The sequence below is a fragment of the Panthera leo genome, chromosome A1, assembly GCF_018350215.1.
Source record: "Panthera leo isolate Ple1 chromosome A1, P.leo_Ple1_pat1.1, whole genome shotgun sequence".
NCBI classification, from domain to species: domain Eukaryota; kingdom Metazoa; phylum Chordata; class Mammalia; order Carnivora; family Felidae; genus Panthera; species Panthera leo.
This window is the reverse complement of record NC_056679.1, coordinates 79,808,291-79,830,461: the sequence shown is the minus strand read 5'-3', so window position 1 is coordinate 79,830,461 and position 22,171 is coordinate 79,808,291. Positions and strand designations below refer to the sequence as shown.

General features: G+C 54.4%; 2 protein-coding genes across 6 annotated transcripts in view; one reads left to right on the top strand and one right to left on the bottom strand.

Moving 5' to 3' along the window:
• The window catches only part of CARS2 (cysteinyl-tRNA synthetase 2, mitochondrial), a 44,243-nt gene extending 42,877 nt beyond the window's left edge, over positions 1-1,366 (top strand). The window contains exons 14-15 of the mRNA XM_042930250.1: positions 697-903; positions 1,226-1,366. Coding sequence (XP_042786184.1) covers positions 697-903; positions 1,226-1,285 — 267 coding nt within the window. The 3' untranslated portion in view covers positions 1,286-1,366. The remainder of the gene's footprint in view (positions 1-696; positions 904-1,225) is intronic.
• A 1,000-nt stretch (positions 1,367-2,366) lies between these two features.
• NAXD (NAD(P)HX dehydratase) lies at positions 2,367-21,653 on the bottom strand. Of its 5 annotated transcripts, XR_006200217.1 has the most exons (12): positions 21,422-21,541; positions 17,677-17,827; positions 14,973-15,018; positions 14,187-14,275; positions 12,084-12,192; positions 8,324-8,383; positions 6,505-6,555; positions 6,320-6,424; positions 5,644-5,764; positions 4,411-4,531; positions 3,278-3,523; positions 2,367-2,488 (listed from the first exon to the last, which is right to left on the bottom strand). XR_006200217.1 is itself a non-coding variant. In XM_042930225.1 (11 exons), exons 1-11 carry the CDS (start codon positions 21,591-21,593, stop codon positions 3,373-3,375), a joined length of 1,050 nt encoding a protein of 349 aa, XP_042786159.1. In that variant the 5' UTR covers positions 21,594-21,653; the 3' UTR covers positions 2,367-3,372. The 5 variants fall into 5 exon arrangements, 4 of the variants coding, with proteins under 4 accessions (XP_042786159.1, XP_042786153.1, XP_042786174.1 ...); XM_042930225.1 differs by lacking the exon at positions 21,422-21,541 and adding an exon at positions 21,548-21,653 and having other exon boundaries at positions 2,367-3,523; XM_042930219.1 differs by having other exon boundaries at positions 2,367-3,523.
• Between the last annotated feature and the right edge of the window lie 518 nt (positions 21,654-22,171).

Below are 22,171 nucleotides of genomic sequence, written 5' to 3'. Positions count from 1 at the left end.
ACAGTCACACGCGTGCTGGGATCTCTCTTCCCAGATTGTGCTGTTGAGTAAGAAGAGGCCTGCCTGGCCCGGCCCTCATCAGAAAGTGCTCCCTCACCTTCCCCGCCTCGGCAGCTGATACCGGCTCCCACTTGGGGCTCACGTTTTTGTAGTCGGAAAATCATCTTTTACTGCAGAAGCAGTAACTGAAGATAGTATAGGTTCCAGAAGCTTGACCCCACAGTTGTGAAATGTGTAATTCACACATGTGAACAGCTGCTAGGATCCCCTCCCATAAGGAAGAAGCTATGTCAGGGAGAGACAACTTCTGGCAGCTTCAGATGCATGCGACCCGCTGAAATTTCTCCCCTGGGCACGGGGAGTGTTGGCCAGTGTGCGAACCACGTGCGAGGTCTATGCAGTTTTGAGTATCTGGTTAGAGGGAACAGATTCGGTTCCATTAGTCGGTATGGCGTGGACTTTCCGACTCTTGGTAATCACATCTATGCACTCGCAGCTCCTGGCACGGCCGCCTGGCCTCCTGGGGACCCCTCCCTCCCAACGACGTGGGTGGCAATGGGGAGCTATGCCTGGTGACCCAGGCGTGCAGGCCAGGAGAGGGGCCAAGGGCCCAGCCCAGGGAGGACGTGCTGCACCCCCCACCCCGGACACGGCCGCTTCCCGGCCTCACTAACCACGCTGCTCCCCTGGGTATAGTTTGTTCCAGGCGACGGCAGCCAGGCCGCTCTCCGCAGCGTGGTGGAGGAACTGGTCCGGTTCCGGCTCAAGGTCCGGCAGTTCGCGCTGGCCAGCGGAAAGGCCACCGGGGAGGCCCAGCGGCAGCAGCGGCTGGACAGGCAGCCCCTGCTGGAGGCATGTGACGCTCTGCGCCAGGACCTCACCGCCCACGGCATCAGCATTAAGGTGAGCCACCACGGCCGGGGGCACCGTCACCCCGAGGGCCTGTGTAAACCAGGTGGGGGCACGCAGACACGGAATGGTCCGAGCCAGACCCGCTGGGCTGATGGCGCTCGTGAGCAGAGGACCACCCTCCCCCTGCCCCATTGACACGAGGGACCCATGGGAATATGTACTGGGGAGGAGACGCTGCGGCTGGGGACGGATGCAGGAGCAGGCCCAGGTGGCCCAGGCCTGTGGAAGCATTGGGGTGGCAGTGAGCCCTGCGTCGCCCCCTCACGCCGTGAGCTGAGGGAGTCCACTCAGCCAGAACCTTCTTCCTCTGCAGGACAGGAGCAGCACGTCCACGTGGGAGCTGCTGGGTCAGGACCACAGACCAGGGAGCTGAGGGCTCCCGACACAGTTCTGTAAAAGCTTTACATTAAAGTTTCCTATTGTAGCTGTTCAGTGAACATGGAAGTAAATCACAGTGACGCCGTATGCCTGAAATGTGCATTCTTCATGGTGCCGATGGACAGGGGCGATTCTCAAACCTCCTCGACATTGGTCCTTGACGCTGGCCCTGCGTCCCCAGGTGACACCATGGCAGGACCCCACGAACACTGGAGCCCCGACATCAGGACGCAGGTCTCACAGGAGTCAGGACGGAGTGGCCTGCACCTTGAGCCCTGGGCAGTGCTGAACTAGGGGGTGAGGACCCGTCCCTACATTCCCTTCTGGCTACACAAGTAACGTGTTAATCATAGGAAACAACATAACCACTCCCGCAGTCACTGCTGCACTCTGACCGTGGTCTCTTCACGCCACATGTAAGCTTTTCAACCATGGTTCTCGTGTGCCATCCTTTGTGGGAGACCTAATTGGGCCGTGCTCCAGCGGCCGATTCTGGAAGAGTCTGGATGCCAGGGTGAGAACAAGTCACAGGGCGGGACATGGCCGCGTGGCTCATGGCATGGCTGAGCGTGTGGTCTCCCTGCTTTCAGTCCGTCTCTTCCCCCCCCACCCCCCGCAGGCCGTGGCTGCACCCCCCCTGCTGTCCCATACTGCCGAGATGGCATTTCCTGGGCCTGTGGGTGAGCACACGGCCACCTTCACTTCATCCCTGGCCTCCAGGACCCCAAAAGGCACCAGTGTCCCCTTCTACCCATTCATAACTAGACTTGCCTACAGTGACCCAGCTCGTGCAAATATACCCTGGGCAGGTATGCCTCTTACAAGGATACCAGAGTCCCTTCAGTACCTGGGGGTCACACTGTCCCCTGATGGCCGGAGGCCGACCTCGGCCCCCCAAATGTGCTCTGTGTTGCTAGCCTGCTCTCAGGAAAAGCACATCCCTAGCTGGAGCTAGTAAGTTCATACGGGTTTGTAAAAGCACAAGAAAGCAGTTATTTTTCCTAACAGCCACTTGCCCCTAGCTACAGGAATTTTGAGCAAGAGGGTTTGTACTTAGAGCAAACCTATAAAAACCGTTGCTGTGACTACTACAGTTTATTTTCAGCAGAAGGAAAGGCCGAGCGCATTTTAACAACGTTGGCGACAGGCTTTTATATTTTCATCTCCCTGCTGTGTCCTCACCTAGGAAAGGCGTCTGCTAAAAAAGGAATACAAAACCATGCGTTGAAATAGTCACCAGGATTTAGATAGAATTCCCCAAAACGAAAAACAGGAAGTTTTTAAAGTTACACCTGAAACAAGGGGGGTGGGGAGGGAGAGACAGGTTTTTAAGAAATGTGGCTTTAAAGGAAGGATCCATTTGAGGTCAGGGGTCACACAGTATCACCCCAAACATCAGGGGAAAATGGCGTTTGAAGGAACCACATGGGTCACGAGCGGCTGCCCAGGCATCACACAGACATCAACTTCTTGACCGGAATCTGCTCCTGAGGACACACCACCTCCAACCAGCAGGGCCCTGCTGTCTGACCGTGTTCAGTCCCCGTGCCCCGATGGGCCACGTTGGAACCCCACCCACCGCTCAGGGCTGTGTCGTTTCCTCCAAAAACCAATCACTGATTGTTCTGAAATGCTTCCATTAGCCCAAACCACCAATGCTTATTTCTGCCGGGTTTCAATGTAATCAGTGTTTAAAAGGCAAACGTGAACGAGAAAACGAAGGCCACGCCACCTGGTGGGCCTCAATTTTAAAAAGCACAGCTCATCATCGTGCAGGTATTTGGACAGGACCCAGGGGATCCCCGTGGGGGGGCATCTAGCACGGGGAGCTCCTCACAGAAACAGGAAGCAGGCCGAGTCCACAGCACCAGCTCAGCGGCCGGGACCGTGTACGTCTTTCCATCACTGCTGAACAGCCAGTAAAGTTCAGGAATCCCGTTCAGTGTCCCTGTAACACCTATAGCTACGTATTAAGGCCAAAACCAACCTGTGGATCATGCTGCTCTCGTACCCCGAGGACGGGGACCCGCGACAAACGCAGCGTCCCCATCCGTGGTGCGGCCTGCTTCCCGTTGCCTCGGCTCAGGTTTCGAAGAGTCTGCGGAACGCAGGCCCGACCTCCGCGATCATGTCGGTGGTGGTGGTGGAGCGGCCGTGCTTCTGGAAAGCCTGGTGGCTGCACTGGCGTGTGAGAGAGCATGCGCCCAGGGCGGCCAGGAGCAGAGGGCTGGACCTGGAGGGAGGACCGTCAGACAGGCTCCACTTTCCCTCCCACGTCCCCCTGACACCCCAAACAGGTTCAAGCCTGCTGGGCCCCTGAGGCAGAAGGCGGCTTTATGACCAGGGACACGGATACACCCGGACATAATACCCACCTGCCTGGAGGACACACCGCAGCTTCCCCCCACAAAGCATGGCCTAGAGCGCCCTCGGTGCCAGGGTGCGAGGACGACCAAAGATCTGAGAACGCGGGTCCTCGCCCCCGTCTGACACCAGACCCCCGTGTGGCACCCGCACGGTTCCTGCCCACCAGCAGTGCCGCCACCCTGCAGGTCCCATAAAGCTTCACGGGTGTCGAGGGGGCCTCCAGACCCGGACATCCCACCCCGGCCCATGTGGCCACCAGTGTCACATGATGCGTGTGGAGGACGGGGTGGGGGAACCTGCCCGAGCTCACAGTTCCGACCCGGAACGTGAGCCAAGCCTGCATCTCCCAGTCCTGCCACTCAGAGGAAACTCCACTCTTTCGGGACAACGGGCACAGCCGGCTCCCCTAGGCCCCGCGTGTTGGTCCCACGCTTCTGCCGTACGAGGGGGTACACCTCGTACCCCCTGGAACAGGGTCCCAAGCATGGCCGCCATGTTAGAATTAACTGGGGGGCTTTAAAAACTCCTGACACCTCGGAGCCATGGGCGCCAAGCAACAGGGCAGGGCCCCAACCTCGCATGGAGCAGGAGCTGTGCAGGGTGACCGTCCTGGGACCCCCCCCCTGCCCTGGGGTCGCCTCCATGTGATCCCGAGCTTTCCCCTGCAATGTTCCAAGCGGCTAAACGTACGAGCAAACGAAGTGGCTCACACGGCTGGGAACCGGAAGGACAAGGGAGGAAGACGTCACATACCCGTTTGTCTTCTCGGGGCTGGCGTGCAGCGCCCAGTGCACCAGGACACCCAGGGCGCCCGACATCAGGTCTCCCTGGCCGCCACACCTGCGGCTGCTGCCTTCATGGGCACACTCGAGCACTGCGGGGCAGGAGGGACAGGGCCGTCAGAGCGAACTGGCCTGTGCCCGGGGTGCGATCTGGATCAGCTCCGGCCCTTCCTGTCTGCTCCTAATGAGGCGGTGTGTTTTAAGGAGAACAAAGCCAGACGGGTCTGGAACCACCTGAGCCGCGCAGGTGGCGAGCAGACTCGTACAACTGGTAGGGTGCTGCCGGAACACATCGGAGAATAGCACAGGTACATGGGGTGGCCAGGCTCATGGGCTCCGAGAGCCCAGGCCACCCAGGGACCGGCACCGCCTTCAGGGAGGTGCGTGCCACGCGAGTGCCCCCGGCACAGACCCAGCTGTGACCGTTTCGTTCACTCTGTGTCACGAGCAGCTGTTCTGAAAATACGGATCTTGAAAACGGGTTATTACAGCCTCTGAATGTGTCACACTCCAGAGCTCTCTCCAGCAATAAAAGCCCCAAGGGTCTCAGGGTCCCCCAGAGGACACGTGCTGTGTCTGTTGACCGTGGCCACGTGAGTTGAGCACTCTCGGTGCTCAAGGGTTTCTTCCCCCTTACAGCAGGTGACAGTCCTGGGTCACGCTGTTACAGCCAGTGTGCTCCCTGCCCCCCATCATGGTAAGTGAGCGGAGGACTGGCTTTCAGGGCACTAGGGAGGCACTGCAGCCGCCAGAACCTCCCCCTGCTCGGCCCACTCAACAGCCCACAGGCCCCGGCGCAAGGACGAGGGGGACGCAGCCCCTCCAGCACCTGGCAACCCCTTCCCCGGGGTCGGCTCTGAGCACCTCCTCACTCTCCCACTGTTTCCACAATAGAACAGAATGCGGTAGAATAGTCAAACTCGTCTATGACCCCGCAGGAGTGGGAGGCAGCAGGCCAGGGACCCTGGAGCACCCCCTGCTGACGGGACCGCGTCGCCACCGCCCCTGGCGATGGGGAGGGTGAACGCCCTGCGTGCTCAGTCCCCTTTGCCAAACAGGAATAAAACTAAGCTCATCAGGAAGTCCCTCTGTGTGGAACACGTGTGGCACAAGGGACCGCATGTGCCATGGGGATGGGTCTTCCAGAGCCCAGGGCCCAGCACGGCCATCCGGGCTGACAGGTGTGAGGCCTACAGCTACCCACCGTGTTCGCCGTCAGACATCACGTCCCGCTCCCCTTTCCGGACCACGGTCACGTTCCCCAAGGCCTGGCTGAGTCTCCGTACGGCTTCACGATGATCACTGCCGTTCACAAGGTCCCTAAGCTGCGAGGTGGGACATCACAGACAAAGCTGTCGGCGGACGCCAATGGCGGCACGAGCAGCACAAATACCGCCCTCCTGTTGACACGGAACACTGCCCGTGGTGGAACTTTCAAGGCTCACAGAAGTGACACAGGCCTGAATGATGACGCGCTAACATTCACGGGGTGCTCAATATGGAAGAACTCGTGGGTTTACATCCGTTGTGTCATTTCGTCCTCACAGGCCCTACGAGGTGATGCCGTCATTACCCACATTCCACAGGCCAGGCAACGCGGGCAGGGATGGGCTGATCCACAGAGCACCCACCCACCTCTCATCCACCAAGAGACACGCTAGCGAGAAGATGCCCCATCATCACACGCCCCGCCAGGAACCAACAGCACTGTTAGCATGTGGGGAACACGCATCTACCCGCTGGCCATGTGCAGGGACAGGTGGGGCAGAATCACAGCATCGTCCCACCCCGTCTTCGAGAGTGGAGAGGGGGAACCTCACACCCCATCTCAGGAGGGACTCAGGCTCACGCCCCGTCTCCTGGGAGGTCAGCAAACTCACCACGGCGTCAGAGAGTCTGGTGAATTCCCCGTGGTTGGGAGTGAGAACGGCCTTCCGGTAGCCGTGGATGAGGGCCGGGTGCTGAGCAATGAGCCACAGCCCATCCTGCAGACAAGAACAGGTATTTAGCGCACAGCCTCGGGGCCTGGCTGTGAGAAGGGGAGCAGAGGAGAGGCCACACTCACCGCATCGATGATGATGGGGACATCCCTGGCCTTGGATGCTTCTAAGATGCCCTACAAGGAAAAGGAAACCACACTGAGCGACAAGCCCTCACCCCTCGACAAGCCCTCACCCCTCGTTGGAATTCAAAGAACACCAAGCAAGCAGTTCCGCAATGAATTACAACAACAGGTCATTGACAAGCAGAAATTAAATGTGGGCAACAAACAGAACAGACCCCCCCTGACCCAACAGCGGGCCCCTCTGGAAGTCAGGGCCAGCCCACAGGGTGGACCCCAAGGCACAGTCTCCCACTCTCCCATCAGCACTCACCGGGGTTCCCAAATCATCAGTTCTTATGCAAATTTCCTAACACTTTGTGTTTTAAAATAAGTGACCACGGGGCACCTGGGCGGCCTTCCATTAATATCCTCAGCTCTGGTCAGGATCCCAGGTGGGACTGAGCCCTACACTGGGCTCTGCGCTACCAGCGGGGAGCCTGCTTGGGACCCTCTCTCTTACCCTCCCCTGCTCACATATGCACTCGCATGTGCCCGCTCTATCTCGAAATAAACTTTAAAAATAAAAAGATAAATAAAACCAGTGATGATAATAAGCAATAAATCACCTCTGACAAGGTTATACTCCAAGTTTCAGAAGTTTTTTTACTAAATTATCTTTTTTTCCCAATATATGAAGTTTATTGTCAAATTGGTTTCCATACAACACCCAGTGCTCATCCCAAAAGGTGCCCTCCTCAATACCCATCACCCACCCTCCCCTCCCTCCCACCCCCCATCAACCCTCAGTTTGTTCTCAGTTTTTAAGAGTCTCTTATGCTTTGGCTCTCTCCCACTCTAACCTCTTTTTTTTTTTTTTTTTTCCTTCCCCTCCCCCATGGGTTTCTGTTAAGTTTCTCAGGATCCACATAAGCTATCTATCCATAATCAACATACATACACTTGCTTATTGCTATGAACCAGTATTTTACAAGATCATGTGCTGCAAATGCACTTGAAAGTAGAAAACATTAAGAGAACAATGAAACAAGAGCCCTGCTCTAGGACGGCTGGTGTCCTTGGAACAGGAGAAGAGGAAGGACACGGACAACATGGAGACAACTGTGTGATGACACAGCAGGAAGGCCAAGGAGACAGGCCTCAGGAAAAAGCAAACCTGCCGACACTCTGCTGTCAGACATCTTCCAGGACAGGGGGAGCGGGGGGACCAATGTCTGCTGTCCCAGCCCCTACCTGTGGTTGTCTGTGGTGGCCACCTGAGCAGGCAGGTACAGATGTCTAGTGCCTCAACAGCGTAAACTCCAATGTCTTCTGGGCCCAAGAGGAAAAGCAAAGGAACCAGGGGATAAATCCAGGACAAGTGACAGCTGCCTTAATGACGGCCCTGACTTGGGATTTGTAAGATGTGTCGATCTCTGTGAGGCAACTGTTTGACTTAGGCTTCAAGCGAAACGGTCCAAGATATGTACTGAGCAGCTAGGACATCGCCAGGTCACACGCTCTGGACCTCCAGAAAGCATCTTGTGATGTACACCGGCTCAGAGTCCAAAGACCGTCCCCGAAGCCCCAGCTCTGCCACTTAGAGTTGAGTGAACTTGAATCACTTTACTTCTGTGAGACCGGGTTTTCTGATCGCTAAAATAAGGATAAGGCCTTGAGTAATACTCTGAAGTTTGTATGAGGACTAGAGATACCGCCTCTAAAGATTTACCCAGCTCTTGGCAAGGGAGCTGACAGTCCACAAATGGTAGCTGCAGTAATCATTTTAAGTACACAGTCTAGCCCTGAGCCTGACAACTGCTTAGGTCTAACACACATTTACCTTTAAACTCCTATTTCCTTCAAGTAAATTATTTTGGAGGCTCCGAGGACCTACACATACCTGAAATGCAACCATTAAAAAAAGGAAACAGTAAAACAAAATACATGGTAAGCAGAAATAACTTAAAACATTAAAAGGTAAATCCACATACGTTTCACACAAAGTTATTCTGAAAATGAAACGAAGAGCCCATGAGACCAGAGCTGCCCTGCCCCACGGCCTCAGTGGTCCTTTGCTGACACGGGTGTGAGCAACGGGAGAGCGGCCAAAAGCCCCCTCAAACGAGGGTCGGGGCACAGGAGCCTCATGGAGCCGTACTTCCTCCCTTACAACGAAAACACTCCTGCTTGCTTGGAGTCTGGCTCTCCCATTAGAACAGATTCAGCTTGGCTAATTCCACTTTCCCGGATCTCTGGGTGCAGGCTGCAGCGTCTGGCCACAACGAGGATGCCTCCACCTCTGTGCTTTCCTATCACACTTCTCCCAGAGAACAGTGAAGTCCACGTTCAAACACCGAGAAACCTCAGGCAACACAGCGGGGCATCTGAGTCGTGTAACGTCACAGGTCACTTGGCTCTCCTGAAGCACAGAGCCACGTGTCAGTTGCCCACTGAAGGACCAACTGCTTCCATCACTCGGAGGACTCGTACGAAGTGCACTGTGCACGTGGCTTCGTCCCCACTGACTCCGCTGCCAGGACAGCGGCCACAGTGGCGGCCAGGGCCCCAGAACACAGGAGACAGAGGGGAGCCCAGGGAGACCAGCTGATGACACGACCACACCTCTCTCCGTGCACATCCAGTTAGCGCTACAGGGTCCTACAGGGTCCTACAGGGTGGATGGAAAGGAGTAAACGAGCGCCCCCACAGGTCAGAGGAGGCTGCGCAGCAGCCCCGAGTGTCCAGCAGAAAGATGCAGCTGCAAACAAACCAGCAGGGGGCGCCCAAGGGTCAATGGGTTGAGGGTCCCACTCCTGATTTCCGCTCAGGTCGTGATCCCAGGATTGTGGGCTTGAGCTCTGCATCAGGGCTAAAGATCCTCTCCCTCCTGCCCCCCACCCTGACTCGTGCTTGCTCGCTCGCTCTCTTTAAAAATTTAAAACAAGTAAACCAGGAGTACTCCCTGGGGGACAGGGCTGAGGGGAGAAGGGACGATGGCCCCCAGAGCAGAGTCCTGGCCAGGGCAGCACTCCAGCAGAGGGAACAGCCGTACGCACAACTTGCAGACGGTTATCCTGAAGAAGACGCCCAAAAGAAATGGACGTACACTCATGCACAAATGTTCAAGACATCAGCACTGCAACAGGAAAAAGCCAGAAGCAGCCCAAATGAACTAGTTAAATATGGCATGTGGTGATGTAACTATTAAGAATCATGAGGAATATACACATACCCTGTCAGGAGAAAGTGTCCAGGACTTAGCACTGAACAAGCACAAACTACAGATAAATAGAATAAGGCTAGTCAAGAGCCTACATTCTAGATCTGGAAAACTCTGGTTCAAAACCAGCATATGAACTGGAAGACTTCACAGCAGCAATACCCGCCCCCCCCCCACCCCCCCCCCCCCCACCCCCAAGCTGACCTACAGATTCAACACAATCCCCGTCGGAATCCCATCTGCCTCTTCGGCAAACTGACACGCTGATCCTAAAACTCCTGGAAAAGTGCACGGGACCTAGGACAGCCAGAATACTCTTGAAATGAACAAAGCTGGAGAGATCCCACAAAGCTTATCGCACAGCCACCGTCATCAGGACTGTGTGGCACCAGCACATGGACAGCCGTACAAACCAATGTACAGAAACCAGAGCCCAGAAATAAACCCTTACGCCCACGGATTTCCAGCAAGGACACCCAGACAGCTCACTCAAGGCAAGTGGAGCTAGAACTGAACATCCACTTGCCAAAGAACACAGGTGGACTGCTTCCTTATACCATACGTCAAAATCAACTCAAAATGGACCACAAACCTAAATATCACAGCTAAAAAACAATTAAGCTCTTAAAAGGCAGGACGTGATCAGAATTAAAAATGTGTGCTGCAAGGGGCACCTGAATGGCTCAGTCGGTTAAGTGTCCATCTGACTTTGGCTCAGGTCATGATCTCATGGTCTGTTGGTTCCAGCCCCGCGTTGGGCTCTGTGCTGACAGCTGGGAACCTGGAGCCTGCTTTGGAGTCTGTGTCTCCCTCTCTCTCTGCCCCTCCCCCACTTGCGCTCTGTCCCTCAAAGATGAATAAACATTAAAAAATAAAGTATGCTGCAAAAAACAAAAATCAAAAACAAAAATTGTGCAGCAAACACAAGTTCCTCAAAACGTGAACAAAAGTGATCACAAAACCTGTAACAAAGATTCGTGGTGGCGTTACTCGTAACAGCCCAAGCAGAAGCCACCCAATCGTCCATCAAGTGATGGACAGGTAAACAAAATGTGGTCCATCCACAAGGGAACGTCAAACAGCAATGAAAGGAGTGGAGCCCTGGGCCACAGTGGACACAGACGAACCCCGAAATGCTGGGTAAACACAGCTGGTCACAAATGCCACGTAGTGTAAGACTGAACTGCTAAGAAAGGCCCAGAACAGGCAGAGCCACAGACCACGCCGCCTGACACCTCACCTTGCGGGGGGGGGGGGGGGGGGGGGGGGGGGGGGGGGGGAGGTCAGGATTCCAACACGTGAGACTGGAGGGACACACACACTCAGACCACAGCTCTTAAAAGCAGCAGCCAGAATTTTGAGGTTACGTTGAATCCATCCACACCAATAGCAGATCTATGTCTCCACAGCACGTGAGCAAGAAACCTCGCCATAATTCGATAATCAGCGTCAAGGAGCACGAAAGAAGAAGAAAGAGGCCAGAGAGACTGTTGTGAGCTCCACTCTGTCACGGGGCCAGTGGTGAACTGGTAGGTCACAAAAGGTCAAGAATCCCATCATCCTGAGGGTCATAGGGGCACCAAACACTCTGACCCTATTCCGGCAGGAACCCTCACTTGCCTCTCTTCCCAAAGACAAACCATGTGGCAGAGAGGCTGTCCCAGGCCCTGTCCCACCCACGCTGCGTGGACAGCCACCATCTCAGGACAAGAGCACACTGCAGACCTACTGTGTACGCACGGGGATGCCCCTCCCGTCTCCCTCTCGCCTCACGTGACCCAAGGGGCCTGGCACTCCTCAGCTATGATTGCACCAACTTTTCAGCAAGAGGTCAAGGCTCCAGGGCTGGATGATGCCACCGGGCAGGCAGCATGCCCCCGTGCTGGTGCAGGTGGCTCCGAAGCAGGAGCGCCCCAATGCCCCTCATTTACAGGGTGTCACCTGGAACTACTGTTCAACTGTGCAGGACTGGCTCTCAGATTATCTGCCCCAAATGTCCCAAGTGTTAGCTCTTTCGGCTTTCTGGAGGACAAGTCAGTGGCTGTCCTCCCATGGCAGGCGTCTGTCCCCACGCTTCTTGTTCCAGAGCAGAGTGGGACACCCGCACGTGAGCGATCCCAGTGACTCCCCCGCTGCAGGGTGAAAAGCTGACGCCCCAAGAGCAAGAGACGCATCCCATCCCGGTTGGTTGTTAAAACCTAAAGGTTTGCTACTCTCTCTCTGCCTAGTTCCTCCTCCCTCCCCCAAACCATCTCCATGACTCCATCAAGAGGCAACAGAACACTGAACAGACGCTCCATCAAAGTGCTCGTCTTCTGACTTCTGAGCTCAGTCGGGTCCATGAGAAGAGGGAAGTTCGGTAATTCTCTACGTTACTTACCTTAACGTTTTCGAGAAGAACGTTGTCTCTGCCCAGGCCAGGTCCTACCACCAGGGCGTGCAGTCGGGGCAACCATGTCTCCACGTCCCGCACGGCACTGGGGCTGTCGCTGCGCAAGGAAAAGAAGGGCAGAGCACTTACAGTCTGCACGTGCTGGCTTACCCTTTAGGGAGACCACACGTTCTTCTGGATTCCCCCGTTCTTATTCCGAGTTCCTTCTCTGTGCCGGCACCGCGCCCGGCATCCAGCCATCAGCCTCCCTGGCCTCCTCCGCACACGGGTTCTCCCCAGAACACCCAGCTGTGGAAACCTAGCTCTCAACATCTACGATAAGCCAGATAAGACACGTGCCTCCTTCATAACCATCTCTGCCCTCTGGAAGGAACCTGTCTGTCTCCATCACTCACAGGAGGCGCCCGGGGGACCCTGTACAACGGAAGAGTGCCTTCACTTAGCACAAGACCTGACAGCTGGAGGCACTTGTGTCACTCCTTCCCACCCACCATCTCACTCTTAGACTCTTGGAACCCACCATGTAAAGCCTTGCCCAGAACAACCCCACCGTGAGCCCCAAGCAGCCGTGCTTAGTCTTTGTGTGACTGCAGGGACGCAGGCACTTCCAAGAGGGTGCGGTTGTCCAGAACACCCCCCCCCCCCCCGCCCCGCTCCCAGATGTCTGCATGCTGGGCCGAACCTGCTGACACGCACTCCTGGGTGGCCTCATCCTGTCTCCTGGCTTTAAACCTCTCCCACACGTGAACAACCCGATTTACCCTTTCCCTGACCACCTCCGTCTCGTCCGGTGCCTGACGGCAATGCGCTCGGATGTCCGACAGGCAAGTGAAAACACACCCAAAAGCCAGCCCCTGACGGTCAGGCTCACCAGAACCTGCTCCCCCACGCCCCCACCTTGTTAACGGACAACCAGCTTGGACCGAAGCCAGGGCGGCCTTCACAACTCTTTTCCTTCTACCCCGCATCCCACCTGTCAGCAGCCCCTGGGCTGTACTTTCAGACGTGCCGCGAATCTACCCCCTTCTCCTACTCGTACCCATCACTCACTGTCACCTATGACACCCCCATGCAACCCCTGCTTCCACCCTGGGCCCCAAGAGCTGTCAACACAGCAGCCAGACGAGCCTGTTACAATATCCACTGGATGCGGCTGTTGCCCTGCTCAGGGGCTCCAGCGGCCCCTCTGCACTTACATGAAAGCCAGACCCTCGTGATGACCCCCACAACCTGCTAAGCTTGACCCTGAACCTCTCTGGTCACCTGCCCTACCTGGAGCTCCTATTGCTCCCCAACACCCCGCAGCCTGAGCTGTTGCATCAGCCCTTCCCCGTGTCTGCAGGGCCCTACCTGAACGCACCCTCTGGGCCCCCGCTCACGATCACCCCACGGAAAAGCACACACACGCCACGTGCATGCACCCCATGTGACATGTGGTGTTCCGTCCCCTGCCCTGGCTCTCCGCGTGGTCTTTACCGCCCTCTGACACACTTGTCCTACTTGTCTGTCTCCAGGACTTTGCTGCCCAGTAGGACAGACATCAGCCCCATGTGGCTACTTAAGTTTAATTAAAATAAAAGCTCAGCTTCTGAGTCCCACTGGCCACATTTTAAGTGCTGGGTAGCCACGCGTGGTCAGCAGCAAGGAGAACGTTTTCATCACTGCAGAAAGCTCTAGGGCACAGGGCTGTCCCAGAAAGGAAGCTGCACAGAAGCAGGTGTTTTGTCTGCTTGGTCCTATACTGTCCCTCTGGAAGCAGGGCAGGGACTGGAAGGGGAAGCATTTGCTGAATGAGGAAACGGCCCCACTACGGTCGGACGGGCTCCTCATTACTGCTGTGGGGGCGTGGCCACAGGCAAGGCCCCGACCTCTCCCTGGAGGCCTCAGCCCTTTCTGACAGCCACGGCACACAGGGCCCTGGTGGCCCGAATCTCGTCCCACGCTGCACACACATGGCTGCTGGGCTTCTGACCTTACGGCTTTGTCCCCTCTCCTGAGGGCACCTCCCGTCACCTCCCAGCACAGCAGCCACCGGGCAGAGGCGCCTGCAGCCCCTGACGAGCTGCGAACCACCCGCACGGCTCCACTCACAGAACAGGGTGAACGATCAGCTCCGGGCTGTACGACTTGATCACGGGAGCAGCCTCCCGCGTGCAGAACACGTGCGATAGATCTGCACCCTAAGAAACGAGCACAAGGGTGGACTCAAAGCACAGCCCACCCGGCAGGCACCGAAGGGGTGTCCGTACAAGCCCCTCGCCGCGGCCCCACACTAGGGTGAAGTGGCTCAGAGCAGGACAGACCCTAAGGAAAGGTCTGCAGAGAAAGCCTTTTGCCGCACCCCCTCCCCCCCAAGAGGCAGGTCAACCCAGACCAACTCAGCGGTGTCACCCTAAGGGCCGCGGGGGGGGCACATTTCACTCATACTGTGCCGACAGGGCTATTAGGACTTGATCAAAGGCCTAGGAAATCGCGAGGTGTAAAGACGCCAACTGCTTAAGGCAGGACAGAGGCGGTGTCCCAGGATTGCACTGAAATACAGTCCTAATGAAACTTCAATTAAAAACTCCCAGTTCTTTGGTCACAGCACAAGGTCAGGATAGATTTCAAGGTGCTTTTCGGGGCATCTGGGGGTTCAGTCGGTTAAGTGTCTGACTCTTGGTTTTGGCTCAGGTCATAATCTCACAGTTCAAGGGATCAAGCCCTGAATCAGGCTCTGTGCTGACAGTGCAGAGCCTGCTTGGGATTCTCTCTCCCCCTCTCTCTGCACCGCCGCCCCCCGCCCCCGACCCTGTCTCCTTCTCTTCCTTTCAAAAATAAACTTTAAAAGACAAAGACAAGCTCTTCACTAGACAGAGAAGCTGTAAACAGACCTACCACTTTGAGAGCGGAAATTGCTGTGAAGTAGGGGGCTCCTGTGTACCTAAAAAGGAAGATACTTACAGTCAGAAACTACTGGGAAAGAGTCAATACAGCAGGTTTATCAGAGGGTTACAAAGACATGAATCACACGGCCCAAGGCCCAACACCTCGCAGGTGCTCAGAAAATGTTCAGTGAACTTCAGCAAACATGGGTCACGACCAGACAAGTCACTGTGTCACATAAACCTTTGTGCCACATCAGGACCGCCACTTTCTGCAGCACGGTGCCCACACAGAAGACGGAGGCGGCCACGTGAGCTCATTGAAGGGTCTGCCAGGAGACCCCCAGGGGCAGGGGAGCACAACACAATCAGGCACCGAGACTCACACAGCTTCCTCCTGCTTCCGCCCTACCATTCCAGAATGCCTATAACTGTTTTTAAGGTTGCATCAAACACAGAAAGGAAAATTCTTTTTGGGGGGGGAAGAGGGGAGAGAGAACCCATTCACATAAGGGCGAGGGGGCAGAGGGGTGGAAGGAAGGAGAGGAACTAAAGCAGGCTCCACACTCAGCAAGGAGCCTGATGCAGGGCTCGACCCCATAACCACGAGATCATGACCTGAGCCAAAATCAAGAGTTGGACGCTTAACCTACTGAGCCACCTAGGTGCCCCTAGAGAGGAAAATTCTTGAACTTGTCATCGGACTAGTGTAACCTTTACGTCAATCCCGAGCAGCGAAGGGAACCTAGGAAAAAGACTGAGGACTCTCTACACGAGACACTCTCCCAGAGCAGGGCCGCCAACGGGCCAGGAGCACAAGGCAGGACACACACACCCTCTCTGGCCCACCCCACAACGAGGACACAAAACAACGAAAACCAGCTTGCCTACTTGCCCAGCAGAAGCTGCCCATAGTCACAGGGCAGGGGGCGGGGGATGCTTGCTGGTGGCAGCACACACACTGGTATCTGGAAGGCTAACAATGTGTCCTTACTGTATTATCATGTGGGGTACCATAAGGCTGTCACTTCACACATCTCTGAAGTGCTTGAATTTTTATAAACAAGTACATAATGCTTTTCTAACCAGAACGAAGAGGATCCTACTTTAAAGGTTAGTTCCTAAAGCTAATGGACAGATTTTAAATTAGATAATTACCCCCTAGCACGCTACACTACCAGACTATCTAAAAAGAAAACCTGAAGACCAATTCTTCCCATGCAAACGTCCCAAAATACAAAGCCAGAGATGGAGGGGATCTGAGGAATAAAACCCCCGACATGCTCAACACTCTCAAGGGGGCCGGGACCCAAGGGCCTGGCAGGGGCCCCCATCCCAGAGGCCGGAGGAGGGCTGTCTTTTAACTGGGGGCCTAAAGGAAGAAAGGCAGCTAAGAGCTAGTGATCCAAGAGTCCAACATGCGGTAGCAGGAAGAGAACCAGGTGCGACATGACAGCCAGTAAAAGGCAAACTTCCCCCATCCAAAGGGATCATGTCTACAGACAGAAAGCACTCAGCAAATCTCAACATTATTGAAAAGAAGACACACCCAGACACATCTGGAGAAAACTGCAGAATTCTTAAAAAAAAAAAAAAAAAAAAAAGAAAAAGAAAACCTTACAAACAGCCAAGCAAGAGTAAATTACTTACTTACAGATTAAGGTGAACTTTTAAGGTGCAGAGTGGAGGCTAGAGGACAATATGATCACGTGCGTGGATTACCAGAGAAAATCGCTGCCACCTCGGCCAAGGCGCAACTCAGCCTGCCTAGCAAGACACCGGGGGTGTGCAAGTCCTCCACGGGCCCCCTGCACACTCTGCACAAAGACCGTGCCAGAAGAGGCCAAGGACTCCTACCCTGACTGCAGCCCACCAGGCCAGGCAGGAAGCAGACAGCAGTGTAAGTGGCAATATACAAAGTGACAGTCAGCAGTGAGAGCTCTCTAGGAATTCTTAGATCACGTGTTCACTCTCCCCAGAGGCATTTCTAATTCACAGTAGGTAGAAAAGGCAGCCACTAGCTACATTTGAAAGTATAATAGGGGCGTCTGGGGGGCTCAGTCAGTCAAGCGTCCAACTTTGGCTCACCATCAGTGAGTTCAAGCCCCGCAACAGACTCTGTGCTGATAGCTGGGAGCCTGGAACCTGCTTTGGATTCGGTGGCTCCCTCTCTCTCTCTGCTCCTCCCCCATTCGCATGTGGTCTCTCACTCTTAAAAATAAATAAACATTAAAAAACGAGGACAAATTACAAAATGTTATGCGTCGAATAACTCAGCGGCAAAATATATAAAACCAGAAGAGAGACCGGGCCATGAGAAAAGGGTAGGCTCTAATTTCATTAATGACTCCCACGAACATCTTCAAATTGACAAAGTACACCAAACACATGCTGTTTTTATCCTGATTACAAAGTAATACCTGTTTGTAGCATGGAGCCTGGTCCATATAGACAAGGGTAAGGCAAGAAAAAACAGCCTCAGTCTCCACCACAGGCAAAATCGTAACACTGACACACCCCCGCGGACCGCACACTCAGGGCCCGTTTTCTCCTATTCAGTCAAGAAGCTCATCAGTGAAAGATACCGAGTGTTGTAACATGGAACTACATTTAGAGATGATTACTGGGGTCTAACTGGACAGATGGCGGGCCGCTAAGGAGGCAGACAGCCAGGTAACAGAGGTTGTTGACACGCTAACGTGGTCCAAGTCACTTACTCCTGGCAGCCTCCGACTATACCTATTCTTCCGTCCTGACCTTTGTGCTTCTTGGTGGTTAGAGGAGGGATGATATTCCTCACCAGCTGTAAAGTATTTTCCATATCCGTTATTGAATGTGGTTTATGCAATGAAAATGCTCTTCTTAAAACTGAAAAACAGGAAAACAAATTATTTAGAAAAATAAGTATCCATCGGCATACACAAAAGAGACTGAAACAAGACAGCCTGTTAACCAAAACACCTCACAAAGCTGACTTAATATCAATGCTAGATTTTTATCCAAAGGCTTATTTTATTTCTATAAGCAAATGTTTGGAAATTACAACACAAAACACAAGCTGTACGTTATCAAATTTGTTTCTGAAATGTATCATTTTGAAGTCTAGCTAATCTTTCAGAAAATGTTTTTAATGCATTCCTACTTAATAAACTATACACATTCCATTTCAATCCTCCTTTAAGTCTTTTCTCTCAAACTGGAAAAGCAACTTCCCACTTGTTACCTTTCACGGTCACATTCAAGTCTGAGATTCACATTACTCCCAATTTGCCAGTCATGCTTCTGACACTCAGTTGGATACATTAAGTAGTCCAGAAATGGGGGGCGCCTGGGTGGCTCAGTAGGTTAAGTGTCCCACTCTTGATTTCGGCTCAGGTCATCGTCTCATGGTTTTTGAGTTCAAGCCAATGCACTGATAGGGCAGAGTCTGCTTAGGATTCTCTCTCTCTCTCTCTCTCTCTGCCCCTCCCGTGTGCACTGTCTCTCAAAATAAACTTTAAAAACTTAAAAAAAAAAAAAAAAAAGCAACCTAGAAATGGCATTCTAAATAATAAGGTGATCTTTAACTGTCAGCCCCATACTTTCTACCTTCTTGCAAACCAACACAAGCTACGACTCAAAACAATCACTGTAAACCTCTGGCCAAGAAAAGGCACAAGTGGGCTTGCTCAGGGACAGCCCCAGCCCGCTGACCCCTGTGCTTCCAAAGTCCCGGGGAGTGTCCACAGTGCCACCTCCCAGAGGCGCTGCCTGTCCACACCCCAAATCTGGGGGCTGCACAGTCTCCTCGTGGGCACCCCCAGTGAGCTGCATGAAGGGAGCTAGAGCCATTATAGTCACATGTGACAAATCACTGCTTGAGAGCAATCCACACGGTCATGAAAATGGTTGCTCTGTGTTTGTTCCAAACGTTAGCACATCTACGTAAGGACCGGACTGGACAACACAAGAATATCAAAGAACGGCCACTCCTTCAAATTCTCCACATCAAGAAATACAGTTGCTTTTTACATTTTTTTAAAATTTATTTATTTTTGAAGGAGAGACAGAGTGTAAGTGGGGGAGGAGCAGAGAGAGAGGGAGACACAGAATCCGAAGCAGGCTCCAGGCTCCGAGCTGTCAGCACAGAGCCCAACGCGGGGCTTGAACCCATGAACCCTGAGATCATGACCAGAGCCGAAGTCGGGCCATTAACCGACTGAGCCACCCAGGTGCCCCTATGGTTGCTTTTTAAAGTCTAGAATTGTGAAAGCACAATCCAAACTTACTGGTCATTCAAGGGTTGTTCTGGGTTCCTGACAATGTTGTGGTTCATCAGGGACCGTAACTTTATGCTAAGGACTTAGCCACACACAAAATACTCCTAAGGCCACCCCACAGCCCTTTGCCTACACAGAACATGGTTCAGCCCCACCTACAGATTCAGGCTAGGGGTCCCCTCACCCCCAACCACCTTAGAGTGGCACAGAGCAAGACACTCCATAGACGTTGGATGAATTCAAAGCATGTTGGTTTATTCTCATTAGAAGCCAGTCTGTCCACTTACAGACCAGGACACTGGAGCCCAGGGAGACAGGCCTGTGAGGACACCTGGGTTAGTGACAGGTAAGCCAGGCCAGAAGACACCGCTGTACCAAAATGCTGCCGTTTTAAGGCAAATCGTTTTTCTTTAACCAAATAGTCACCACACCAACCAAAAGACGAGACAGAGATGATCAAACCTGTTTCAACTGCCCCCATAACCATTAGGGTCTGGGGAATAAAACCACTCGGGAAGTATGGCATTTTCACTCGTGAACCAGTAAATCCACGCTGCTCACCAGCACCCGCCCCATCCACCTGAGGGCCAAACCAAGGTCAGTTACATTTCCTTACACTTGGCAGTTAATCGGTTTCAGCTGGCTTACCGGGGGCAGACCCCGTTCGGGGTTGTCCACAGAAATATTTAAATAGAAACATCAAAGTTCTGCAGGAGAAAAAGGCCTTGACCAAAGGCGATTCCAAATGTATCCAATTAAGGGGCACCTCCGCCGCTCAGTCAGTTAAGCTGTCTGACCAGCTCAGGTCATGATCTTGCGGTTTGTGAGTTTGAGCCCCGAGTCCGGCTCTGTGCTGACAGCTCGGAGCCTGGAGCCTGCTTGGGATTCTGTGTCTCCCTCTCTCTTTGCCCCTCCCCTGCTCATGCTCTGTCTCTCTCTCTCAATAATAAATGTTAAAAAAAAAAAAAAAATTAATCCAATTAAGTCACCTGGTCTTCACAACAATTCTGAGTCTGGAAGAACAGGTCAAACCTGCCCGTTTTTTGTTTGTTTTAAGTGGCTGAGGCCGACTGGAGAACTGAACGGATTTCGTAAGCCTGGGCTGTTTTCTGGAATTACTTACCACCAACGACCCTCCCTGATAACATGTCTCTTTGTGCCCGCTGTGCCTTTACACTAACGAGACCCGTCCTAATTTGGAGTCCCTGCACCTGACAGCATTCTGGACAATAACAGAGATGTCCTAAAGCCAGCACAAGGGGTCAGTGCTCGAGAACTCCACCTGTGTTTTGGTAAAAGTTCAGCAGGTCGGCTTAGTAATAAATCTTCAAACTCCAAGAGAAATACTAACTCATCACAGGGTACAAATTTAGGAGAAAGGGCTACCAATAAAAAGTCTCTGAACAAACTGTGACCAGAGGCTCCATATGCGTCTCAAAGCGTTTGGCACCTGAAACTAACGGCATGCTGTGTGTCAACACGACTTCATACTGTGTGTCAACTATCGTGCAGAAAAACAAAAACCCAAACTCCTTAGGTTATTCTGTGCCAGGCCCAACTATATACACGCCTTTGGTAAAATCCATCTGATGACTATTACAGCAAAAGTAAATTTTACCACTTCAGTTACTTACTGGCTAGGGAACCGTGGCTTGCTTAATTTTCGTTTTCTCAGAGCCTCTTCCACACAAAGGCGGATAAACAAATGTCTCCACCGTGTTGTGAGAAGTGAGAAAATACAATATACAAGCTCTTTCACGGCTTAAAATATATTCCTGTATCTTACACAAACACAAATAATGTACATGTACATAAACATCCACAGGGCAGAGAGGAAAACCCCTCGAGGGGGTACGGGGCTCCGACTGGGACACGCTTGTTCCTTACGCGCCTAAATCCTTTTACACCGTCCGTCCTACTTAACAGCCGAGGCCGGGGCTGGGTCCTCGGGGGGTCATTCGGGTGAACCCCGCATGCGACCTGGGCCCCAGGCGCGCCCACCGGGGCCGGGCTGCGCGGGGCGCCCCAGGACCCGCTCGGTCCCCTCGCCCAGCGCTTCCGGCACTTCCAGTCCGAGACGCGGAGGAAACTCTGCACCGCCTCGGCCGGCCTGCTGGCCCTGGCCCGGCCCCCCCGACGCCCCCGCGTCGTCCCCGGCTTTCGGCGGCGCCTCCCGTCCGGACGAGCGCCTGCGGCCAGGTACCTGCGTCCAGCGGCGGCCCGTAGAGCGCGAGGGCGGCCGACAGCAACGCAACCACGGCTGCGCCGGCGACCACAGCCCCGGCCCCCGCCCGAGTGGCCATCCCCGCAAGGCCGATAGCGACCTTACCTCGCCGGCCGACCCGGGCAGCCACCCAGACGCGACCCACGACCATCGGCGGACTTCCGGGCTCGCGCCCCGCCCCGCGCCGCCGCCGGAAACACGGCGGCCCGCGCCGTCCCGGAAGCAGGCGCTCAGTCCGGCCTCGCCCCACCCACAGGCCAGCCTCCACCAGTCATAGTTGGTCTCCTATGATTGACAAGCTCAATGCCCAACCCAGCAGGGCCCCAGCTCCGGACGCCTGGAGTTTTGCCGGAAAGCAGGTTAGGGCATCAGCGTGCGCCGTAGTGATTGGGGGTTTGGGTTGTTTTTGTTGTTCCTATTTTGGGCGGGGAGCATTATGGGAAGTGGGGCAGCACGCTGCCTCGTTGACAGACACTTTGCTTTTGGGAAGCAGGTGGAGGGGTCCGGAGGAGCATCTCTGCGCAGCCCAGTCCCTCATGTGCCCGACCTCTCCCCTGGACTCCCAGACTGGTCCGTCCAGCTCGGTGGCCCCCGCCAGGCTCCCCGCCTCCATAAGCCGGAGCTCTGCCATCGCAGCTGCTCGAGTCAGAAACCCGGAGGGCAGGCTCGCTCCCCTCGTTCCCCCGCACGCATCCCTCCTCCTGAGGGCCTGCCTTGTGGAGGCCGCTT